At 38.7% G+C, this 26,663-nt stretch overlaps 1 protein-coding gene and 1 long non-coding RNA gene across 4 annotated transcripts in view; one reads left to right on the forward strand and one right to left on the reverse strand.

Annotated features, from left to right (window-relative positions):
- Positions 1-547: 547 nt before the first annotated feature.
- Positions 548-4,513, forward strand: LOC124628318 (uncharacterized). 2 transcript variants are annotated; one of them, XR_006982779.2, is made up of 3 exons: positions 548-1,098; positions 2,152-2,240; positions 3,356-4,513. It is a non-coding gene; the product is annotated as an uncharacterized LOC124628318 (long non-coding RNA). The 2 variants fall into 2 exon arrangements; XR_008396671.1 differs by lacking the exons at positions 548-1,098; positions 2,152-2,240 and adding an exon at positions 2,278-2,886.
- A 3,863-nt stretch (positions 4,514-8,376) lies between these two features.
- Positions 8,377-26,663, reverse strand: part of mmp14b (matrix metallopeptidase 14b (membrane-inserted)) — a 28,434-nt gene continuing 10,147 nt past the window's right edge. For both annotated transcript variants that reach the window (XM_017472282.3, XM_017472281.3), the window contains 9 exons: positions 20,458-20,606; positions 19,631-19,753; positions 19,011-19,318; positions 13,052-13,213; positions 12,652-12,824; positions 12,425-12,563; positions 12,165-12,315; positions 11,966-12,081; positions 8,377-11,610 (listed from right to left, as the gene is read on the reverse strand). In XM_017472282.3, the coding sequence (XP_017327771.1) occupies positions 11,216-11,610; positions 11,966-12,081; positions 12,165-12,315; positions 12,425-12,563; positions 12,652-12,824; positions 13,052-13,213; positions 19,011-19,318; positions 19,631-19,753; positions 20,458-20,606 (1,716 nt within the window). In that variant the 3' untranslated portion in view covers positions 8,377-11,215. The remainder of the gene's footprint in view (positions 11,611-11,965; positions 12,082-12,164; positions 12,316-12,424; positions 12,564-12,651; positions 12,825-13,051; positions 13,214-19,010; positions 19,319-19,630; positions 19,754-20,457; positions 20,607-26,663) is intronic.

The following is a 26,663-nucleotide window of genomic DNA, read 5'->3' on the forward strand; positions in this document are numbered from 1 at the left end:
CTATCTGTTCCTCAGTGGTGGAATGAACTTCCAACCTCAATCCGGACCGCAGAATCTGTCACCATTGTCAAGAAACAGCTAAAGACTCACTTCTTCCATGAACACCTAACCCGCTGTTGTATATAAAATACACATGAAATAAACACGAGGGAGACCTAGTATGATTAATATGTAATCTTATTGAGAATTCACTGGGCTGGTGGACTGTATGAACGGATGTTCACCTAAGACACAACACACAGATAAGCAAGGCGCAATACAATACATGTATTTGATTAGTGCGGCAGGCCCGAGCGTAGGTGGACGGTCAACTAAGAGACACACACACACACACACACACACAGACACACACACACAGGCCTATGCCACCACGCACACACATACAGAAGGACAACAGAATATTATAAGAATAATAAAATTAGTATTAAGATATTATAAGGATAATATAATGATATTATGAAGTAGGGAATACAGTAAACCACTTGCAAGCAGTATAACCATATATATATATATATATATATATATATATATATATATATAACAGAAATGTAGAGCAAATATGAAAGGAAATTATAAACCAGAAATACAGAAAAATGAGAAAGAAACTTACTCATAATATACTTGGAGGTGGGGAAGAGTCTTGTCTCACGAGAAAAAGTCAGGAGTAATACAGACGAAGGCCTTTATTTTTAAGAGAGGACCAAGAGGGGCCATTTATAAGGGTAGTTGAGTCACGTTGCACCCGCAAGATAACTGTGAGATCAAGGTCTCTCCGAAATGTTGTGTCTCGTACCTCTTTCAAACCTAATGGTGTTCGGAAAAGGCTCTTTTCAAAACATACTGGTAATTTTGATCAGCCCTTTCTAAACCAGAATGGTAATTTTGATAAGCTCTTTCTAAAACACATTGGTGTCTGGGTCATCCTGACCCTAAGAAAACTGTATAAATAGAAGTGCTTCAGCTCTGGTTTTTTAGATCACATTTTGGCACGTCTCAAACTGTGTGGATCTCGTGTGGTTGAACGGAACGAATAAACCTGGACCCTTGCTTCTTCTCACTCATGGCTGGTGTCTTATTTTTCTTTCTCCAATTGAATATGTGAGTATCTGTTTCTATGTCAAGTGTCTTCAGGTAATAGGCAAAATTTGAGCCAGCACAGCCCATAAAAACAAAAAACAAAAACAAAAAACCTTACTCTGGCACTTACACCTCTACTTTATACACTTTGCTCCTTCTGGAACTCAATTAAAAGATCTTGTATCATAGCACTACTTGTATTGTTCTCTGCGTGATATATCGCTTTGCTTGTATTTTCTCATTTGTAAGTCGCTTTGGATAAAGGCGTCTGCTAAGTGAATAAATGTAAATGTAATGTAATATTGGCATCTTTGGTAAATATGAGCAAAGAAGGCTGAGAAAAACTGTCTTTATTGTTTAACTTTTTGATCTTTTGTCAAAAAAATCCATAAAAGTTCATAAAAATATTCTGCTCTGATGGATATTAAACAATTGCAAACACAACACAGATTTATCCCCAAAAAAAATTGTTAAATATAGGTGTGCAACAATTATTGGCATCCTTTTAGTCAATACTTTGTGCTATCTCACTTTGTCAAGATAACAGTTCTGAGTCTTCTCCTATAAAGCCTGATGAGGTTGGAGAATTCATGGCAAGGGATCTGAAATCATTCCTCCATAAAGAATCTCTCCAGATCTTTCAAATATTGCGGTCCATGCTATTGGACAGGTTTTTTATGGGGTTCAAGTCAGGCGAATTGGGTGACCATGATTATTTATATATATATATATATATATATATATATATATATATATATATATATATATATATATATATATATATATATATATGAAAAGTTTTATTTCATCATGAATTAAACTTGATCCTATTAGACCCATTTCATAGCATTTGAAAGATAAGTCTTTACTTTTAGTCCTCCATCAGTTTCCTAACATTGTACATAGGCTAAAAATAGGCAGGCTTCACAGTTTATCAGGTGTAATCCTTCTGAATCCAAAGATCTTAGAGCCAAGTCAAAATGAACCACAAAAACACTCAAAAAGGTAATATTTAATACATTTCATAAATTTTAACCTACTTTCTATAATAACATTTCTTTCTGCTCTATATAGCTGTTACGATTCCTTGGCGGAGACAAACAAGGACTGGCAAACTGGAGTACGTGGGGCAGACGACAGACGGACCACGGAACGAAATCAAGGTAGATAACGAGTTATACAGGGCGTAGGCAGAAACGTAGTCAAAAGACAAGCGAATATCGAAACCAGATAAACGGATACAAAACTAAGGCTTGGTGCACGAAAGAGACGAGTCTGCTGAGCGTTTACTTCGCAAGAAGCTAACGTTAACGAGGCCCTTTTATAACTTCTGATGTAGCGCAGGTGTTCGTAATCAGTACTCCGGCGAACTCGAGCACGGCTGGGAAGTGTAGTCCTTGTCTGCCATGTCCATGGACGGCACAACACGCTGAGAACTGCAGCCGTGAGTTCGCCGTGGTGTAACAGCTTTCATCTGATGACTAATAAAGCCATATTTATATATATATATATATATAAAGGAGACAAGTTTATAGCCTTTTTCTACTTTTTAACTCGTCTAAATTTTGGGGCAGAAGGGGCATTTCACCTTTCCGCAATGACAACGACCCAAAGCATACAGCATACATCCAAATTGTTACGAAACAGAGGGAGAGAAAGGAAGTAAGTGCAGGAGCACTGTCTTTATTACTAAATCAATGACACAAACAAACACGGGAACGCGGTCTATCCAGAGTTGACGAGAAAACAGGACATGAAAACAAAGACCACGTAGCCGCTACACCGTTCAGCCTGCTCCCTCTCACACAGGTATTCTAACTACAACTAATATCGCAACGTGCGCATAAACCCGAGGGGTTTAAATACCCAACATAATCAATCTAAACCAAATACACCTGGGTTAAATCAAGCACAACCTCAAAACAGAAACTAGAACTCAGGCAGAAAGCGAATGAAAACAAAACAGTCATGTGACCAGTCCGGAGCCGTGCCACAGCGCCCTCTGCTGGCCGTGGTGTAACACAAATCAACAAAGGAATGGCTTGACCAAAAGATCAATGTTCAATACTTTTTTCCTGTGTCATTCCACTTTATTACACAACTTTATTTATGGGCTTTAATGTTGTGGATTCTTTATATTTCCGGATTTCTTGAGTTAATACTGATGTCTGGTGAAAATTTCATGTGAATAGCCTCATTAGAAATATATTTACTGAAAAAAATGTTCACGCATCCAATACTTATTTCCCCCACTGTATGTCTCTTTGTGCCTTGTAAGGATTCTAGTGAACAGGCAGCAAAAAAAACAACAGAAACCTAGAGTCTGCTGACACGAAAAACCAAGTTCTGCTCACTCCCGAGTTGCTGACATGGAAAACCGAGTTCTGCTCACTCTCGAGTTGCTGACATGGAAAACCGAGTTCTGCTCACTCTCGAGTTGCTGACACGGTCAACCAAGTTCTGCTTATGCCAGAGTTGCTAACACAGTCAACCAAGTTCTACTTACTCCCGAGTTGCTAACACGGTCAACCAAGTTCTGCTCACGCCCGAGTCCGCTGGCACCGCCAGCCAAGTTCTGCTTATGCTTGAGACTGACAACACAGCCAACCAAGCAATGGGTACACCTGAGTCTGGTGGCACGGCCAACCAAGTTCAGCCTGCAGAGTCGATAGAGAAGGACGCTCAGCCTCTCTGCATGATTGAGGACGCCACTCAGCATCTTTATACAGCTGAGGACGCTGCTCAGTCTCCCTGCTCCACTGAGGACTTCGCTCTGCCTTCCTGCTCTGATGAGGACGTCGCTCTGCCTTCCTGCTCCGATGAGGATGTTGCTTTGCCTTCCTGCTCCGATGAGGACGTTGCTCTGCCTTCCTGTCCCGCTGAGGACGTCGCTCTGCCTTCCTGTTCAGCTGAAGATATTTTGCCCAGAAGGCCAGGATGGCCAGGGGAGGGGAGTGTGTTCTGGTGGTTCTGTCACGATTTCCTCTCGAGCTAGCGCTAGCTAGCATGCAGCGTTTTCGGTAACCCGAAGCACGAGCTTGATTTTCGGAGACCTCGACTTTGTTTACTTTCGACACATGCATTTGTTATGGTTTATGTCCTGTCTCCACTCCTGTATTGTCATTGGTTGTTTCCCGTAGGTGTCATCATTAGTCTCAGCTGTTTTGTGATCACCCTTGATTACGTTTGTCATTTAAACCCTTCATGTTTCTTTGTACTTCGCGAAGTATTACGTGAGTTTCCGTATACCAAGCATTTGTTTCTCAGTTCGTGTTATTATTTTGATCTTGTTCTCACCCTCATTCTCGATTGCAGTTTTGCCTAGTTTGTGCCTGTTTGCCAATCGCCTGACCCATTGCCTGTTTTTTGACCATGCTACTGTCTCATGATTCGGATTTGTCTGCCTGCCTCTCTTTAATAAAAGCTCTTATCTGCACTTGCATCTGTCCTAACCTCCATTACATGAATTACATGTCACAGTGATAACTTCACTTGTGATTTCATTCTTTCCTTGTTCAAAACTCTTCTTAGTTGACATTTGTGTGTGTGTGTGTGTGTGTGTGTGTGTGTGTGTTAGATTAGTTTCTGTGTATTAAACAGTTTAACAAAGTCTTGTCAGATTTTAAAGGCAAGTGTCAATCTGTTTACAAGTTAATGTATTAAATTGCTTATCTTATTACTGTGCTCTTAACCCTGCTGACAGGGAATGTTCTCAGAACTTTGGCTGATGTAGTAGCAAGGTTCTATCAAAGTTAGAAACGAATGTTCTTCCAGTAACATTCCAGAACTTTCATTAAAAGTTATCTTGTTTTTAAAAATATTCTCCAGAATGTTAGCACAAAAACTTTATTTATACATCATTCATGGAACAACTTTTTTGGAATGTTTTAGTTGGACTTTCATCTAACATTTTTTAAATGCTACTATTTGATTGTTTGGTCATTACAGTGATAAAAGAATTTACAACATGAAGTCACAAGACACATGTATAAGGAACCAACAATGAATGTAAGTTATGAAATATAAAGGCAACCAGGTATAAAACACTCTATTGACTTCACTGAACCTAATTCATTACTATAAGCAATCAGAACTTTGAAATTCCCCTTCTGTAACAGCATTTCATATGAATTCATTTCTCTCCTTGTCCTTGTATTACTCACAACTCTGCGCATGCACTCCGTAAGGCACCATTTAAAAACCAATGGCATCCATAGTCTGCATATGACTGTTACGACGGGCTGATATCTTTAATCAAACCTCAGCCATTCTGAAGTGAATTGATTACATATCTGGCTATCTTGGAGAAATTTTCATGACTAGATAAATAGTTTACTTTAGAGGTTTGCAGTCCCAGGGAATTCCTGCAGGAGCCAGTTAGATTTGCTTCAACATTGGATTCATTTTTAAATTGTATGTGAAATCGGACAAAATCTCCTAAATTGTGAGCAGAAACAGGTGGTCTTTACCGCTTTATATTCTTTAAATGACTGCATGTAATAGTCTTCACTTTGGTATTTGGGTTTCGTTCTAGGTGGATCATTTAATCATTTGGATGATGATTATTAATCATTTGGATGTAAATGTGTGATGGCCCCTCATCACATAAATTCCATCTGATTAAATGGGTTAACATGCAGCTGCACTTAGTGACAGCAGGAGGAAAATCTCTGTCCACAAACTGCCCACATCGCTGCACGTTTTTAGCTTTGCATAGTAACAGGCAGTGAATTTATGTATAATTACTTGAAAATGAAAGTAAAGTAAACCAGTAACCAAGATATGTATGAACCATGCTGCCACTTTATTTGTCCTGATGGTAATCGAGTGTCGCCCAGGCTAACAGTAACATCAAGCACAAGGGACATAACCGATTGCACTGTTGTGCAGTAATCATTAGGTAAACATTGTTTGAATGATTACAAAACCAAAAACCGTTAGCCATACAAACTCTAGTTTTGTAGCAAATCTGCCCTTATTTCTATATTCCTTTTCCTTTCCAGTGTTATTAAAACCTGCACCCACACCATGTTTTAGATCAATGGTCACCAGCCATATTCCTGGAGATCTACCTTTCTGAATAATGTGTAAAAAGCTCTATCTATCTCTTTCATCCACATTAAACAACACTGTCTTTTGTTTGTATAGATGCTATCCAGACACTCAAAGGTCTCACTTCAGCCTGAAGCATCACAACACATTTTGAAAAACAACAGTGTTTGAAACTCCATATAAAACAGTTCATACATACAGAAAACACTTAATTTTGTGATGGTTTCTGTTTTGGGTTGTGTTGTTTTCAACATGTCTTGTTAGATTTGACTTGTGTTGTCAAGTTGTATGTTTGAGTTCATGTTTTGTTTCCCATCTTTAACTTGGGGTTGTGTTTTTGGTTTAGAAAATGTAAGCTCTCTTTGATTCCATGTGTTGAATTGTGTACTTCTCTGAGATTCTTACAGTTTGTTTAGTGTACTACTACAGTAAAATGTAAAAGTTATTTTTGTAATTCAAATGTATATTATAATCAGGGTGCAATTTGTCAGGGGGATGGGGATTAACCTATTTTTATGATTTTAATTAATATAAACATGAATATAAGCAACGTTCCTGGGGGAACATTTTCTTCAATGTTTGCATAACCAAGAAAAAAACCCATTCTTAAACCATTGAGAAAACTGGACATTTTGAATGTTCAGACAACATTCAGAAATATCTTTCTTTTAACGTTTGAAAAAAGATCAAATTTAATGTTCCGTTAATATTTTCTCTAATGTTCACATATCCAATACAAATTTTTCATAAATGTTTTTTTTTTTTTTTAAACTGGACATTATGAACATTCAGAAAACATTCAGAAATCATTTTTCCATAAAACAATGGGTATGCTATATAGCAAAATGTTCTTAGAACATATTTTTGCTAGCTGGTAATATAGTGTTTTCATTATATGCAGTATTATTGCTGGGGGCCATGGAGGATTTTATTCAGAATTAATAAATACACTAATTTTAACTTATCGCTGGACAAACAGTCAATCAGCTATTAAAATTTTATGTTTGCAAAATGCCCTCCTCTGAGCTGATCTGCTAGTTTTCTCTACATATTTTGGTGGAGAATGCAGGTAGTTTAATCTGAATTGTAAACCTTGACCAAGTCATGGGTGTGTATCTTTCTGTTATTGCAGATAATAGATCAGAGAAAGAAAAGACAAGTCTAATGTGTTAATGTGTGAGACACACAATTTGTGCCAGAAGAGATAAAGACCATAAAGATTGAGTAACACGTTCATCTCTTCTTAAAAGGCCTCATGTTAAGGCTAGATTGACTGTAGTTCAAAAATTGGTCAGTTCAAACAAAAGTTGCCATTTAGATCGCAACACATATAGACATAAATATCAGGGAATTAAAAGCTGAAATCCTGACCCATCATCTCATATTCATCTTTTGATCTCAAACTCAAAGATCTTTAGTGCATGACAAACTTTTTTTTTTTTTAAATGGCCTTGCAGTTTCAATACTTTTGAAGGTGATTGTATTGAGATGCTACAACCAACCCCACCCATGGAACCAGTTGGTCCTATGATGTAATTTTATATATCCTCTTATATTCACATAAAAATGGTATTTTGCATTATGAATAGTTAAGACAAATGCATCATCATGTTTCAAACTAAAGCTTTAGAATGATTTTTGCAAAGAAATGTTACAAATGTTACAACCCCCCCACCCCCTATCTGGTAAATATCTCAGGTAATTATGGAAAAAGACAATGTACTTACAATTTATTGTGTTAAGTAACTGACTATATTGTGTTTAGAAAGATAGATGGCTTACTGATAGATGTGGCATAGTTTGTTGTTTGTTTGTTTTAGATAGATAGAGAGCTAGAGAGATAGATAGATAGAGAGATATATGATAGACAGATGGACAAATAAATAAATAGCCTGGACTTGAGTTTGAAAATATGACAAAGTCAAACAGAACCACAACATAATTGTGTTTACAATTCTAAGCACAATAAGCATTAGTTTTTTCTTTTGGTCTTTGATTTATTTATTTTCATAAATTCAGAAATGTAAAAAATTAAGGCCACTGCATGATGGGTTTTGCCTGTCCAGCAGGACATCCTATTGACAATGTTAGTAAAACACATTAATTTCATGGAGAAGAATGTTAGTATAAGTAATAATAATCATGATATCATAATTAATATACAGTAAAATATTAAGGAATATTAGCGAAAAGACATAGTATAATCACACAGAATACTCATTTAAGTCACTTTAACCCTAAATAGTATGTGTGAGAGAATAAGCTCTATTTGTCAGCAATTTTTACCAATTTTAAAATCATGACATATGAGAAAATGAAATCAATTATCAGGTGATGTAAAAGGCCATCTGATAAACAGTAATCATCTCAACATTCCACATTTACAGTTAGACATAACAGTTAGAATTTATAGCAAGACAAATAACCACAACTGCATTAAGGCATAAAAAAGTAAAAGAGGAGTAGTTGGCATCAATGAATTCACCAGGAGAAAACTGGAAAAAAAAAAAGTCAGAGACCCCCCCCCCCTTTTGTTTTTACAAGGGTAGAAAAGTAAAACAAATGAAAAAAAAAGATTATCAAATAAACAAATTGCAGCCCATTTATTAGAACATACAGTAACTTCTTAAATTTTAGTGGTTTTATTTATGCAGTAAACAATCTTTTGTATCTGATAAAAACATTACATCACAATTAACATGTCTCATGAAAATACATCTATGATGAAACTCATTATCAGCAATCATAAAATGTTAATCATAACAATCACAATTTTTGTCTTATGTCTTTGTCTTATTTTTCTATGTTAGGAAATAATATTGGTTTGAAAATACTTGTAAACAAATTTCCACACAGAAACCGCAATACTAAAGTATTATGCAATGTGCAGTTTTTAGTTGGGTGCAAGTCTGCGTGTGTGTGTGTGTGTGTGTGTGTGTGTGTGTGTGTGTGTGTGTGTGTGTGTGTGTGTGTAGTAGTAGTAGTAGTTTCTGCTTGCACAATGCTGTACCAAGACAAAAAAAATAATCACCTTTTTGCTCCCTGACTTTTGAATAAAAATTTTGGACATTGGTCTGTCTTTTGTTACATTTTCCGTGTCTCCTCGTCATCAAAAGACTTTTTCTAAAGTCAGCTCAACATCAGTGTCTGCCATTTCATGCCAAAATGCAGCTAAGCTGCTAGCTAAAGAAGGCAGGTAGCTAGCTAGACTTATAAACAACAAATTTCTTATGAAATTTTCATATCACAAGGTCCTTCTAGCTGTCCTGGTACAGTAAATTTGATTGCAATCCAATGCTAGAGCTAGATGAAAATCATGGAGTGTATCGATTTTTTCTTAAAAAATATATTGTGTTGAGTGTAAATGTTGATTTCTGGTTATTTCCACATTATTTTCAGTTGCTACCTTACAGTCACTACTTATATTACTTTGATGGTGATGGATGATGGATAATGTGTTAGCTAGCCAGCAAATGCAGTCAGTCATGAATCAAAGCTCTAAAATATTTTCCATGGTAGAATCGATATATACCTGTGAAAATTATACAACTACAGTTTAGCATTTGACATATTCATTAATGCGGTACTTGACACTTTGGGTTAGCTAATGCGCCTTTTTAATTTGTACTTTGGGTAACTTATTATGGACGGGCACATATGTGTATGCCTGTCTGACCATATCTTCTGCGCATGCTCTGGGTCCTAGGTTTCTACTGTGCAGACTCTGGCACCAATTTTTGTAAGAGGATGACTCCTGTTTTGACCCAAAAATGGCTTCAAAATGCACAATGGGAGAGAATAGTGCCATGTTGTCCACTCATATATTGTCAATGGATATCTATCATCTATAAAGTTGGGACACACACTGGAATGATGCTGCCAGTCAAAATTAGATAGATTGTCTTTTTCCTAATGATGAGAACTATCATTTAAAAACACATACAATGAATGTACAATTTTTAGTTGGTTATTTAGTTATTTTATTTCTTTATTTTAAATAAATTAAATCATTATTTTTTAAAGGGCCAGCAGATATATTCTGCCCTGTGCACAGCATGAGCTGCATGGGATTTATTGAGCAGCAGCTCAGAAAAACATATTTCTTTTGTTTGTACAGAAAAAAAAAAACTATTTTAATTTGCCACTCAGTAAGGCTGTGTATAAATTGGCCTAAAATGGCACAGTGTATGAGATTAATTTTCCATCAAAAGAATTCCGGTCACAGATCAAAAAATAATAAGCATTAAAAGAACATTTAAAAACACATGTAAAAAATATATTTGTAATAAATGCAAAATTAACAGAATAGCAAACAATGTGGTCATGGATCGAAAATTTTGAAAAGTTTTTAAATTTTTGATTTTGATTAGCAGAAAATGTCAGAGAGTCCAAAAAGGTTTATGAGGCTGGGTGTATTTGCTGAAACCTGGCAACAATCCCCTTGAGTTTGTAAGACGGATATCTTTAGAATTCTTCAACAAAGTAAAAACCTTGCGTTCGCATAACATTTTTACGTCATTTCGTCCTGCAGTATCAATACCTGACTGCTACTGTAACTTTTTCGTTGGGTTGCGCATAATCCCAGTCTTAATGCACACCTCTGAGCACAACCCTTTATTATTATTATTATTATTTCTATTTTGCTATTATGTTACCGCATGCACTGACGCCGGGACAATTGGGATGTGTCCTCTTATAGAAATGGTCAGTCTCAATTAATCACTTTTCTTTTTTACATGTGCTCTGTGGTTGCCAAACTGAAGTGAACTCATGTGCGGAAGCATCCTGTACATTCGCATCACTGCTTCACTCTTAATAATAACTTTCTGTGCTGTAATTCAGGGCAACTTGGACTATGTTTTAATGACCATGTACTGCTCTGTGTTCTCCAGTTGGCCATACTTACACTCTACAACAGGTCTACATAAGGTTTTAAGAGGGAAGGTGCTTGTATGCATAAAATATTCCAATCCCTTTTAATCATATTTTGCAAAACTAAGGTCAACAACTTAAAAGCATGGAAATAATATAATATTTATGGTACTTCCTGTACCTTTATCTTCATCCTCCTCTCCTCTTCACCTCTCTACACCTTGTCTAGTAGGGAACGCTGACAGTAGAGTACATGACGTGGAGTGCCATACTTGCGGAAAAAGAGCAAGGCTCCCAGAGTGCAAATTAAACACACCAGCAGCATAAGCGGCACCACTACTGCTGCCACACCACTTCCATCACCTGAAGTGTTATCCACCTCAATAACAATCACTTCTGTCTTCTCCAGTTCTTCCTCATCTTCATTATTCTCTTTGTCATGGTTACTGCCATCACTACCACCACCTGCTCGACCTCCGCCTGTCGTAGTTTCCTCATCTGGACAGTCGATCCAATCACTTAAGGCAAACTTGGGATAACCAGGCTCCACTTTCATCAGCTGGTTGTTGAACTTCCAGTATTTATTCGCTTTGTAGAAATATGTGAAACCTGAAAGTCAGAGATGATGTCTTTAGTATTCTGTAAAGATGTTTATTCAGTATATGCTTTCCAAGGCAGAGCCATGAACATTGTGTTGATGCTGCTTGAAACGGAATTGATATTTTTATGGGGCTGTATTATTTATAACTAATTATAATATACTACATAAATCTAAGTCTTTGCTGGGTGACTTACCATTACATTTAATTGCAAATATGTAATCAATAATGACTAGTTCATTTATTTATAAAAAAATAACAATAACTAGTTAAATTAGCTCTATAAGAGCAACAATCCCGCTTTTAAAACAAACTGTGTTGCTTTTGCAAAACTATGCACTTATTGAGGTGCTGAATTTACTTACTTTGGTCTCGGCTCATGAAAGCTGCTTTGATGTCATCAGGGACACCCTGCCACCTGCTACTGGGTTTAGGGTAGTCCAGGTCCACTGATTGTAACTGTTCATTATATCGATAATATCTGAGGGAAAATAATGACACTAGCATTGTCCTTTGTGATAATCAAGAAATGCTATTCTATCAAACCAATAAACAATCACCTACTTATTTCCTCTAAAGAAGTAGGTGTTTCCTGTAGGTGTATAAAAAAGGGCAGCATCAATTTTGTCCCGAGGGAGGCCGCGGCCCATAGCTCTCAGTGTCTTTGGGTATCCTGGCTCCAAATTTGCTTCACTGAATACCCAATGTCGGTCACCTGTGAAACAAGATATCTTGTACTTATTTTTAAAAATTAACTGAAATGTTTTAAGTCTGTTAATCTTCTGCAACTAATTTTAAAGGTACAAAATAAAACCAGCTCTTACCTTTGAAAAAGACAAATTTGCCATCCTCTCTTTCATAGGCAGCATCAATTGATGTAGGTAGACCTCTCCAGACATGTCCAATTGGCAGTGGATAATTTTCCATAACCCGGTGATTATGAACACGCCACAACCATTTATTCTACCACCCAGGATCAAACAGCTTTAGATATCAGCATTAAAACAGTTTCTTATTCATTGTATATAAGCACACAGATTATTTTAAATACCTTGAAGATAAACATTTCTCCTCTCAGAATAGCAATGGTGTCAAAGTGACCTTCACAGATATCAGGGCCAAAGCGAGGTACTCCTGGCTTGCGTGGAGTGTCAGTGGGATGAGGGACATTGTAAGGGGTGTGGGGGCTAACAGAAGGTTGTGGATTGCCACTAGGGTTGGGTCCTACAGGGTAGAGAAGTAGTAAAATTGCTAATAGCTGACTGTTCTTAGGAAAGATATTCACTGAGTTGTCTTTTGTTGCCCATGTCTTGACAAAGCAAATTCAACTGTTTCAATAACTTCACTTCACTTCCACTTTATTTGTCCCCAAAGGGAAAGACAAATAGGGTTTTATGGCAAGACATACATACATACATACATACATACATACATACAAGGCAATAACTTACCATAAAGCTGATGAATGCCACGACGATCATCCTCTGGAAGCTCAAAGTTTTCTGTGTCCATCCATTGGTAGAAAGGTGCCATAATGGCAGAGGGGTCATTTGAGTGCTCCATACCCAGTGCATGACCCAGCTCATGTACAGCCACAAGGAAAACATCATTACCTAGAAAAGAGGAAATTCACTAGGCCTGAGATACAACTTTTTCTTATCTTGTACTGTTAAATTCCATCCATATTCTACCTCTAGGTAAAATGATTCATGAACATGGCATTAGCCTCCACTGTTGCAGAAATGCAAAGCCTGATGAGACACAACCAATTAATAAAGTTGAGGAATGTGTACAGGACATTAGACACTGGATGCTTATTAACTTCCTTTTACGTAATTCTGACAAGACAGAAGTATTTGTACTAGGACCACATGCAGCCAGAAGTAAGCTTCCTGAGCACATAGTAACTCTGGATGGACTTTCTGTTTCATCATGTGCAGCAGTAAAAGACTGGTGTGATTATTGACTCCAGCTTATGTAGATGATATTACCAAGATAGCCTTATTTCATCTCAGAAATATTGCTAAGATAAGAAATATAATGTCACTACACAATGCAGTAAAATTAGTTCAAACATTTGTTACCGCTAGTTTGATTATTGTAATGTCTTACTGTCTGGATGTTCCAGTAAGAGCATAAACAAGCTCCAGTTAGTCCAGAATACAGCTGCAAAAGTCCTTGCTAGAACCAGAAGATATGACCACATCACCCCGATCTTATCCACACTTCATTGGCACCCAATCAAATTTTGCATTTATTATAAATAAATTACTACTATTGACCTATAAAGCACTGAATAGTCTTGTGCTACAGTACCTGAGCGAACTTTTGGTCTTTTATGATCCGCCACGCCTACTTAGATCAAAAGGTGCAGGCTATTTATTGGTACCTCGAATAGTGAAGGCTACAGCAGTGGTAGAGCTTAATCTTACAAAGCCCGGCAGTTATGGCACAGCCTTCCAATTAGTGTTTGGTACTCAGACACAGTCTCAGTGTTTAAAACTAGGCTGAAAACATATTTGTTTAGTAAAGCCTTTTGTGAATAGTTTTTCTTGGGTAAAGTAGCAGATCTAGAGGATTCACAGGTATAGATTGTTGTGGTGAACTGGGACTGTGGCTGTGACTAAGGCTGTAATGAGCCCCACTGGCACAAAGCATGCTCAGTACCACTGATTCCATATAGGTATAGGTCAGCTGTAGGGTTGTCAGCTGGGTACCACCATTCAGCAACGTCTCACTGCTTTGACCCCAGAAGATCTCCTGGTGGTGGAACAGTGGCATTGCCATCTCCCTGTCACCCACTGCAACTAGATCTTGGGTAAGGTGTTATTACCCCTAGACGTCTCCTTTCTCCTCACCCAGAGCCAAAAGATGCTTGTCTCTGTCTCTTCAGCCAGGTCTTTCAGGGCCTTCCTCTGGTTTGCACCAGTTACTCCCATATCCCTCATGAGGCGAACTGTTGATGGTCCAACAACGCCACAGCATCTTACTTCTACTGGGTAGATGATGGTTCTCCAACAAGCCTGTACAGCAATAGTACTTCAGCCTCTTCCTCTCAAACACAGCTTCTATTCTTGGCTCCCAAGGGAAAGTTAGCTCAATGAGGAGCATGGTCTTGGTGCCACTGGTCCACATCACAATATCAGAACAGAAACTTGTGTTGGTAATTTCCCCAGAGAACTGGAGCTTCCTGCCATGATCGACTCTCATTTTCCAGTCCTGGGTGAAAGGAACTTTCACATTGTTGTCACCTCAGACAATATCAGTTCTTTCCTCTCTTTCCTGCTGGCCTTGGACCAGACCCACGGAGCTTCTCCCCACCCAAGACCTGTCTTTCCTGTCTGGACTCTACCGATGATACCTTTGTGTTGCTGCCTGCTTTGCCAGATCGACTTCAGCATGGGCTTTCCACTTGTGCCCCGTCTGGACCTGGACATTTGTACTCCTTACTGCCTGGTTATTAGACTTTCTCAGCTCCAACACTAGCCTGGTCGTCTCCTACTTGTAGCCCATGCTGATGGATTGCTGCAGCAGCTGTAAGATGTCCTGCCCAAAAAGACTAGTTTCAGATAGGCATCATGGCAAGCCCAGCCACTTTCAGATGATAGATTTGGTTTTCCCATCCATCTTGCTTACTGTGGATAAGGGGATTTCACACAACTTCAATGGCCACATTATTCTCTGATAGTGTGATGTGGTAGCACCACACCTTCTACTTTCTTGGAAGCTGGCTTTGGGCAGTCCTTCCAGACCATCAGAGAGCTGTTTCAGCATGCTCTTTCCCATGTGCTTATCAGAGAGCTCAGCTATGTATTGTCTCCCAAGGCTTTTGATGGACTTTCAGCCAGCTATGGGATTTTCTTACCGCACATGACAAAGATGGTGCTGTCGTTTCTAACCCCTTTCCTGAGTGAGAGACTTCGGGACATAGCAGACTTTACCTTCATCTTTGCCCAGGACATCAGTTCATCCATCCTTTTTAGCAGCCTGGCTGTACATGGTGTAGAGGTGGCTGCTACACACTGGTAGTGGTTGTGGAGATCACCCCCCCATATAATGTAACGTGCTTTGAGTGCCTAGAAAAGTGCTATATAAATCTAAGGATATATTATTTATTTATTTATTTATTTTATTGTTATCCCTGGCAATTCCTACCTACAACTGCTGCCATCTGGTAGTGAAGTCTTGGAGGGCAAAGCCCATCTGCAGGTCCTTGAAGTAATTGGAGACCAGGCTCCTGATGTTGTCAGGCATGTGGAAGAACTCAGTGGTGTAGTTGATGAGCTGATGTGGCACTGATCCGTACATGTTAGCAAGGTCAAGCCAAACAATGTGCAGATTTTTCTATTTGCGCTTGGCCAGATGGATCTGCTTCCAAATCACAGATGAGTGTTCCACAAACCCTGGGAAGCCTGGGACCGCCGCCTTCTGGCAGCTGGTGTCCACATAGCCATTCCCTGTGAGGTTATGGTTGACACTGCTCTTTGCCACTCCGATGAGATACAATGCATTTTTCAGGCGGCTTGCATGAGAGTCCACAGCAACTTTAGCACTGCAGGGCAGTTCTTATATAGCTTATAGGGTATCCCATTGGGGCCTGGAGCTGCTGATGATCTGGCCTTTCCTACGACCGCTCACACTTCTCTGAGCTTGGGGGCAAGATGTTAAACTGGGACATGGGTAAGGCTGGATGAGGCACGTACTCTGGCTAACCTAATGGCTCATATCTTGCTGGGTTGCTGTACTACCTTCTGATCTATTCTTCCAGCTCCTTCCTAGTTATTTCTAGCTTCCCACTCTTTGTTTCCTCCAACAACTGCCTGGCATGCTTGAAGGGATTCTTGTAGAAGTCAGCTCGTTCCTTCTCCTTCCTCTTCCTGCGATTTCGGATGTGCTCAGCCCTCCGCAGGCTGGAAAGCCTCTGCTTGATGTCCTTCCACAGCGCTTTGAGACCTTCTTTCTTGCCCGGTGTTGCCTTCCTCCAGTTCCTTCAGAGTTACCGTCACTGATGCACCAGTTGCTCAATCGCTTTCTCTTGCCTCCCTTTTTGTCTTGGAGCAGTGGTTTTCTTTGTGGTAATTATGCCAAACATGAATTTACAGTCCTGGTAGAAAATTTCTCCAAATAGGTTGAGCCTAGCCTCCACACTCCCTCGCAGTGATCTTTCCAGTATTCCACTCAGGTCCATATCCAGTCTTTGCCATGCAATTGCCTCACTGGTCTTTGGCCACTTGATTTTGTCTTTCCTAGCTGGAGCCTGCTGTTCTGTTCTTCTTGGCACATTTTGTTTGAAATGTGCCAAGCAGAGATAGCTTTATATATTGTGTTAATATAGAGGGTATGCACACAGGGGCGCCATAATGGGGGGAGTTTAGGACGATTCTAAGGACCCTGGTCAGACAGGGGGGCCCAGCAGAACCCCATAATTTCCTGTATGATTTTGGTATTTAAATGAACTCTTTGCACAATAATCTATTAAGAAGCACACTATAATGAACACCCTCAGACTGTGCCAAGAGCATGTATGTGTCCCCTTAAGACGTTCGCAGATTATTCAGAAACATGGCACTTCACAGTTGTGAGTCGTTACATGCATTAGGCAAGAGATGGCACAGACAAAATCGGGATACCAAAAAAGGAAAGAAAAACATGAAAAAGAGGAGAGAGCAAGAAGGAGAAGACAGCTAGTCACCCAGTTTTGAAAAAAATAAGGTTATTTATGTTCCCTGTTTTGTGCTATGATTCTGAAGCTAGCCCATATGAAGCTGTTATAATTAACATAAAATAGAAATATATTGGATAAATTCAAGCTTTCCGAAGCCTTGCAACAGCTTTCTGTGAGGAATCGCTCAAAATTTAATGTCATCATATAAATCTGCTTTAATTGTCCCGAGTGAGTTTATATGAGAAGTGTTGTAATGATCGCCGATTCATGAGTGAATCATTTGTTTAAGTCATTTCATTTAAATGAATTGGAGAATCCCATTGATAAAACCAGTCTGAATAATTCATTCATGAATAGAACCGATTTGATTCTCAAGTTCAACTCACTGATTCAATGATCCTGTCACTGTTTTAGCTAATTTCCACATTTCTTTCTGGAGCTGCTGGTGTGTAAAACTTATTATTCACTCAATTAATAATAATAATAATAATAATAATAATAATAATAATAATAAAGTTCATTGTTCTTGGTACTTGGGGAATAATAAATTACAAATCAACAGCTTATAAAGACATCCAGACAGAGTTTCTATAGTGTCTGTGTATGAGAGAGAGTACAATGGTGTTAATACCTTGTACTGTATACTTATTTGTATATAGTTCTAAATGCATCAGTTAATTTAATAAACTGTTCAACTTTTCTTCTTTATAGTCTCTTATTTAATATGCAATAATTGTTATGCTTATTGATAATGATTGTTTTTACACGTGGCAATAAAAAGAGATAATTTGGAGGTGGGAGCTTGGGGCCTGGAGTACAAATTAGCCAAATTAGCCAGAGGCCCCCAAAAAATTCACTCCTTTTTTACTAAGTCAAGCAGCGTAAGTGTAAGTTATTTTGGTGTGTGGTATTCATGTTGTACAATAATGTATAATTTGCTACATATTTCTTTTTAAACGTTGCATATTTCACCTGATGAATAATGGAGGCTCATTCATTCTCTGACTGTTTTACCTACACAAATATATAACGTTAGTAAGTGCAAGCAGTGTTAGCTACAAACAAACTAGGACTAGCTAGCTTATGGTTAACCAGATAAAATTATATAATAAAATAAAAATATTTGTACATACAACCAGAATGTTTATCGGTGTTCTTGTCACTTTAATTTCTCCAACAAATCCCAGCTTGAAGTAGGACCAAGCGTCAAGGCTTTTGTATGCCTTCAGGCTTCAGGTACATATTAATGTCGGGAAAACTTATTTCTGGCCACATACCAATGTTCACAGACCACAGGTTTTTGGGCAAGTTGTAAGGGTCACTGTTGAGTTCAAATGCCTTTCATTTAAGCTGATGGTTAGTTATACTAGCGTTTTCGCAGCTCCCCCCATTAAATCCAGCCACTTTGCTGGATGTTTTGCCACTCAGTCCGGCTGACGGGGGCATGCTCCAGTGGGAATGTGACGTCAATGCATACCTTCTATACTGTATAGTGGTTTTAATGGTGATTAGTTTTATCATTTACTTGGATAAAAGTAAACATTGTGTTATATTCAGTTCTATTTTTCAGCTATATTTTTTCTCCCACTGAATGTTTTTGTCCAAACAGTATTTGCTCCATAAGAATTTGGCCCCATCTCAAATATAATTGATGACCCTTTATATAGTGTTTACACAGCCCTAGGGAAAAGCAAGGACCCATGTTTATTTCTCAACATCTCCTTTCAACCCTTCACCTCTCTTACCCCACAAGTCTCGGTTTCCAATTGTCCAGGGCTCTGCAGCATCAAAGTGTGTGTCTCCTCCTATGCCATTTCCAGGAAAGTAGGCATGTGCTAAGAACCCACCCTCACCATCAAATGGACTGGCATCATCATGAAAACCCTCAGCAAAGAGGATCATAATGTCCGCAAAGTCAGTAGTCTTGTGCCTAATGTAACTGTAAGGGATCTCTTCAAATCGTAAAGGGGTGACACTCTCCCACACTTTGAAAGCTTTTCTGATCGCCTCATAGGTCTCATACTCCCCAATCTTAGGCGTGTAGTTCTGTATGCTGAAAAAGAAAAGAAAACAGAGGAGATGAAAGAGCAGATTTGGAAAGACAATCAGGTAAATTAGGCCACATTGGGAAAAAGAAAATGTAGAGATATGGTAAGAAGTAGGTGCAAAAGTACAAAGAGAAGAGAAATTCTTCAAACAGACAAATCACATGAGAATCTGAGCCAAACCTAACCCAAAGTGAAATGGATTACACTGTATGCCACAGAGTGCTTCCATAAGTGTGGAAAAAGTTTGTCATACCCCCTAACAAACCAGGATCTTCATTTTCATTGTTACTTGTGGAAATCTGCAGTATGATTCCTACCAGAATGTGATCTCCTTCTTTTTCCATGTCAGTCTCTGGATAGCATATCTTTTCTTTCTCAAGTTGCTCTTAAGCTCTGCTCCAAATTTATCTGGAACACCACAGCGAGGCCTCCTCATTGCCCTGGCAAACATTAAAAAAAAAATATATATATATATATATATATATATATATATATATATATATATATATATATATATATATATATATATATATATGTATCATCATCACCACCACACTACAGACTAAATTCAGTTATTCTGGGCAAATTATTACATACTAATTCTTGCAACAGTTTCTGTATGAGCTGCTGGGCAACAGAAAAGCATTTATATAATGGTGGATTTCCAACTAGTACAGCAACCACAAATCTGAGGGACCACAAATCAATCACTTAGCAAGAGAAAATATCTTAAATTTAGTACATTTTATCTAGTATTTCTTATTATAAGATTACAATAAATTAAATATAAGATCAATAAACCTATTTCTGGACATTGTTACTCCTTTCAGGCTTGTAGTTTTGTTATTCAATTAGCCCATTCCTTCCTTCTAGAAATAAATGCTTAAAATGAGCAAAATTATCTGCCAATAGAAACTATTTCAAGCTTTAAATGAGTACAAATATTGTAGCTTGAAATAGGTTTAACAGTCTTAAATTTGGTTTATTGTAATCTTATAAGAAATACTAGATAAATTAGACTGTATTCAAAGTATTTCCACTTGCTAAGACTGCAGTGTCTGAAATTATGCTTTAATTTACTTAACTATAATCTACTTTAAACTGAATGACTATTTAGTCAGTTTTACATGTGAAGCTGACTCACTCCAGTGTGTTAGAGTCCAGGTTTCCAGTGACAGTTAGGCCATAGAATCTTTGCATTGCAGTAATAGCAGAAGAAATGGACTGAGGTGAACGGGATACTTGTTTATGGAGATCACCTGGAGGAAGGTACCCATACTGTTGGAGCCATGCCTAGAGGACATAGACACATGGCAAAGGCAACAAAGGCAGATCAGTATTCTACAAATTAAAGTTAAATGCAATGAATTCCATTTGTTGAAATTTATGTTTAAGATGTTATAGCATTTAAACATTATCATTAATAAAGAGTATGAGTGTGGCCAATTTGAGTGCGCAGAGCAGTATCCGCATACATAGTCATTAAAAAATAGCACAGGGTGATGCACCTAACCTCACAAGCAATGTGTAGACTTTGGAAAAAATAAGTATGCGTGTCTCAATGCTTGCAAAAGTGCTTTCTCTCACATGTGGCCGTTTACTGCTGTGCATGCTCTGGTTGGCCTACATCACACTCTCTATTAAAGATGCTGTTATAATGCCGTAAGATGTTTTATAAGTTACTTGTATTGTATGAAGATGCTGTAGTACCTCCTTTTGATATTTTCACGTTATTGTTTCATGTTTCCATGGTATTGGACCAATACCCAATACCAAAATAGGGTGCCTCTGCATTTTATTTCATTCAACAATGCAAACTTTCTCCAACTTTCCCAAATTTGGGAGACATCAATTTTCAGGTTTTTCAGATTTGCAATTGGATTTAAGTCTGGGTGTTGACTTGTCATCTTCTTTCCCCAAGACATTCCTTTGTATTTTTTGCCCTGTGCTTTTGTCATTGTCCTTTTAGGACATACATTTTCACCCCTGACACAGATATTTGAATGACTGGAACATTTTCTCCTCAAGAATTTGTTTGTATTTGGTCCTTGATTGCAAAAATATTTCCAGTTCCTCCTGCTGAAAGGCAACCCCCTGATGTTACCTGGGTGTTGGGCTGTGTTTGGTCTGTGCTAATCTTGAAGTTTCACAGGCAGTTCCTTGGTTCAATTCAATTCAATTCAATTCAATTTTATTTGTATAGTGCTTTTTACAATGGACATTGTCTTACAGAAACATATAAACACAGGATACAGATGTATGAATATATCCCAAGTGAGCAAGCTGGTGGTGACGGTGGTGAGAAAAAAACTCCCCAAGATGTTAAGAGGAAGAAACCTTGAGAGGAACCAGACTCAGAAGGGAACCCTTCCTCATCTTGGTCTAATCTGCCTGTCATTTTAGCTGTTAGACCTCCCAAAGTCAGTGATATTTACTGTGCAACTATACAACTGGACACATATGGATGCAAAATTGACACAGGTGTACCTTGTTTAACATATTCGACATGGTTTCAGGTTGAGCGTATGCTGGGCTGTGAGTGGCAAAAGTATGTGAACCTTTGCTTTCAGTATCTGGTGTGACCTCTTTGTGCAGCAATAACTGAAACTAAACATTTCTAGTAACAGTTGATCAGTCCTGCACATTGGCTTGGAGGAATTTTAGCCCGTTCCTCAGTACAGAACAGTTTTAATCTAGGACGTTGGTGGGTTTCCTCACATGAAATGCTTGCTTCAGGTCATTCCCCAATATTTCTACTGCATTAAGATCAGGACTTTGACTTGGCCATTCCAAAACATTAACTTCATTCTTTTTTAAAGATTCGTTGGTAAAATGATTTATGTGCTTAGGGTCATTATCTTGCTGCATGACCCACTTTCTCTTGAGATTTAGTTCATGGACAGATAAAGGAACCGTCCAGACATTTTCCTTTAGAATTCGCTGGTATAATTCAGAATTCATTCTTCCATCAATGATGGCAAGTCGTCATAGCCCATATGCAGCACAACATGGCCAACCAATGATACTACCACCACCGTGTTTCACAGATGGGATAAGGCTCTTATACTCTTATGCTTTAATGCAGTGTTTTCCTTTCTCCAAACAGAACACTTCTCATTTATACCAAAAATTTCTATTTTGTATCATCCATCCATAAAACATTTTTCCAACAGACTGCAGATTGGCAGCAATGTTCTTTTTGGAAAGCAGTGGCTTTCTCCTTTTAATCCTTCCATGCACACCATTGTTGTTCAATGTTCTCCTGATGGTGGACTCATGAACATTAGCATTAGCCAATGTGAAAGAGGCCTTTATTTGCTTTGAAGTTACCCTGGGTTCAGGGACTATTACACGTCTTGCTCTTGGAGTGATCTTTGCTGGTCCACACTCCTGGGGAGGGTAACAATGGTCTTGAATTTCCTCTATTTGTACACAATCTGTCTGACTGTGGATTGGTTTAGTCCAAACTCTTTAGAGATGAGTTTGAACCTTGTCCAGCCTGATGAGCATCAACAACTCTTTTTCTGAGGTCAGCAGAAATCTCCTTTGTTCATGCCATGAAACACTTCCACAAACATGTGTCGTGCAGATCAGAATCTTATAGATCCATGTTCATTAAATAAAACAGGGAGCTCACTCACACCTGATTGTCATGCCATTTATTGAAAACATCTGACTCTAATTTCACCTTCAAATTAACTGGTAATCCTAGAGGTTCACCTACTTTTGCCACTCACAAATATGTAATATTGGTAATATTTATTCAGATATATTCTAAAGGGTTCACAAACTTTCAAGCACCACTGTAGGCCATCACTGATTCTTCTATGTTATGATGCAAATCAATTTAGTAGCCTCCAATCACTGTGACCAGCTTTGTTCAGAATCTGAGGTATCACCCAGTATAAAATCACCCAGTATAAAAATCCATCCATCCATCTTCTACTGCTTATTCCTTCTTCAGGGTCGCGGGGGAACCCGGAGCCTATCCCAGGGAACATCGGGCACAGGGTGGGGTACACCCTGGACAGGGTGCCAGTCCATCGCAGGGCACAATCACATACACACTCACATTCATACACTACGGACACTTTAGACACGCCAATCAGCCTACCATGCATGGACTGGGGAGGAAACCGGAGTACCCGGAGGAAACCCCCACAGCACGGGGAGAACATGCAAACTCCACATACACAGGGCCCTGGCGGGAATCGAACCCCAGACCCTGGAAGTGTGAGGCGAATGTGCTAATTACTCTATCGCTTATCACACCATATATGTACATGACCTCAATAATGGCCATCGTGTTTACATGCGTGTTTGTTCACATAAGAATGAATGTCACCATGTCATGTTCAGCGAGTAGATGGATGCAAATGCAGTTTAAGCATTTTATTTGAGAGGCAGGCAGACAAATCCAAATCATGAATCATAGTCAGTACACAGAACACAGGCACATGACAGGCGATCAGTAAACAGCAAAAGCAGGGATAATACAAAATACACAAACGAGAAAAAGAGAAACTAGATCAACTGCAAGCTGAAGGCCTCTGCACACAACGCCTGGCGCATGGGGCAGTTCTGTTTCATTCCCCCTGACAACCAGAGATGGTATTATAGCAGTGGATGATCACAGCGTCAGCAAGATAGGTCGAGAAAATGAATACCAATGAAGTCACATGGTGACATGAGCTGAGAGGAGGTGATACAAGCCACTGCAGCTCAGCATTCCACCTCTTTCGCTTTCTCGCCTTCGGATTAGGTCATAGATTTTTTCATCACATTGTCAAGTGCAGCTTTCTTGGAGCAGCCACAATTCATCCTCTCAAGCTGTGACAATACGTTTGGCACTGCGCTGTCTGACTGGTAACAACTTGTTTGTTTTCCAGATTGCTCGCCAATGGTAAGTATAGGCTATTTCCTTAGCATCACGGCTTCGCGCTGCTGAGCTACGAGCTGCTTGCCATGGTGCTTGAATTATGTTCCTTATGGTTTATCTCTGCACGGCATGCCACTTACCTCACGGTTCTATCTGTAGGTGTATTACCCGCGTTTGGCTAGTTAGCGAGTTGTGTTCCCGCTGTCAGATCTTAATCCCCACTGCAAATCAGGTTTATTGTCAAAATTTACAGACTTTCAGCTGTTTACAATGAACAAATCAAACAAAAGCAAATTAAACAGTTAAACACAACGAATACCAAATTCAACTGAAAATGCAATCAAAATTATTCAACCCCATTGCAGAGTGGTGCTCTACTAAGTACTAAAGATGCTTGACATCAAGGGGTTGAATAATTTTGAAACTGGCAAAATCATTTTCAGTTGAATTTGGGGAAACCATTGATGCATTCGTTGTGTTGAACTATTTCTGAAAGAAGCACTTACAGACCCATGTCCTGTACCAAAGCTAGTGCCAGGTTGACTCTCTCCACCTTATCGTGAAAAATAGGAGACAAATGATATTTTTCAACCTCACATATGGGCAGACATAATTTTCTAAATTGCCTAAATATCTGTTAGTACAATACTAACTACATCATGACAATATCTATTTAGAACATTTTGAACATGCCTTTTATGACTCGTAGCTTGGAAAAGTGTTGCTGTTGTTGTTTGCCCTGGCTGTACTCATAACATTTAAAATGACAACATGGAGGGCTCCCTAAACGTACTGTATGTAAATTTGTCTTCTAAATTAATTAGAATGAATGAATTAATTAATTAATGAATTAAACTACAGTGCCTTGCAAAAGTATTCACCCCCTTGGCATTTTTCCTATTTTTTTGCATTACAACCTGTAAATTAAATGGATTTTTTTGGATTTCATGTAATTGACATGCACAAAATTGTCCAAATTGGTGAAGTGAAATGAAAAATATAACTTGCTCTAAAAAATGAAAAACGGAAAAGAGGTGCATGCATATGTATTCACCCCCTTCGCTATGAAGCCCCTAAATAAGATCTGGTGCAACCAATTACCTTCAGAAGTCACATCATTAGGTCAATAAAGTTCACCTGTGTGCAATCTAAGCATCACATGATCTCAGTACATATATACACCTGTTCTGAAAGGCCCCAGAGTCTGCAACACCACTGAGCAAGGGGCACCACGAAGACCAAGGAGCTCTCCAAACAGGTCAGGGACAAAGTTGTGGAGAAGTACAGATCAGGGTTGGGTTATAAAAAAAATATCAGAAACTTTGAACATTCCACAGAGCATAACAAACCTGCCAAGAGAGGGCCGCCCACCAAAACTCACGGGCCAGGCAAGGACGGCATTACTCAGAGAGGCAACAAAGAGACCAAAGATGTCTGCATGCATATAAACATTGTATTCGGAATATGGCTACAACCTGAATATAATTTTCTTGACACTCAAAGCGCTTTACATGGTGGGGGGGTTTCTTCAAACCACCACCAGTGTTAGCATCCACCTGGTTGATGCGACAGCAGCCATAGTGCCCCAGAACACCCATCACACACCAGCTATTGGAATATAGACCTTAAATGGAATTTGATGTGCATGTAAACTCAATCATTGTGTGATTTGCACATTCTATTTGTGCCCTATTGGAGCCAGGCCAACATTATTGGCATTGACATTACTTAGCGTTAACATTACATTACATAATGACTAGCATTAACGTTATTTATCTTGAGACTTGTCGAGAGAACGGGAGATAATGTAGTTTATGTAGGGTAATTTTATGAATCGCCTAGAACCTGATATGGAGAAGGCAGAAAAGCTTGTGAGAAGTGCCGGTAGGCAAGAAGAAGTCATGGAACGCCAGTAAAATGTAGAAGTGCCAGTATTGCATACCGGTGAGTAACAGCCCACTTCGAGTACTGGACTATATGATACTATCAAACTAATGAAATAATAAAGTACTATGATTTTACTATTTTACTCTGAACTAGTTCTGAAGATCTTTTCAACACTGCACTGCATGACCCTTTGAGTCTCGTTCCTCTAAAGGTTTCCTCCTAATGTCATCTCAGGTAATTTTTCCAAGCCTCTGGCTTAGATTAGGGACCTGAATCCATATCCAGATTTTTTGCAAAGCTGGTTTGTGACAGTGTCCATTGTTAAAAGCACTACATGAATAAAAGTGCATGCAATTTAATTAAAACTAGTTAAAGTGGTATGAATTTCTGAATTGCAGTGATAATCTGCAATGCACAAACATTATAGGCGGAATCTAGCAACCCTGTGCAGGGATTCATTCCATGAAAACTAAAGGGAGTTGAACTATTAATTAAACTTACAATGTATAAAATTAAGTGAAAAACAATCAAACATTTGAAGGAAAAATGGGGTTGTTACAATAACCTGGTTGCATAAGTGTGCA

This window comes from Ictalurus punctatus, chromosome 7 (assembly GCF_001660625.3).
Source record: "Ictalurus punctatus breed USDA103 chromosome 7, Coco_2.0, whole genome shotgun sequence".
In the NCBI taxonomy this organism is placed as follows: domain Eukaryota; kingdom Metazoa; phylum Chordata; class Actinopteri; order Siluriformes; family Ictaluridae; genus Ictalurus; species Ictalurus punctatus.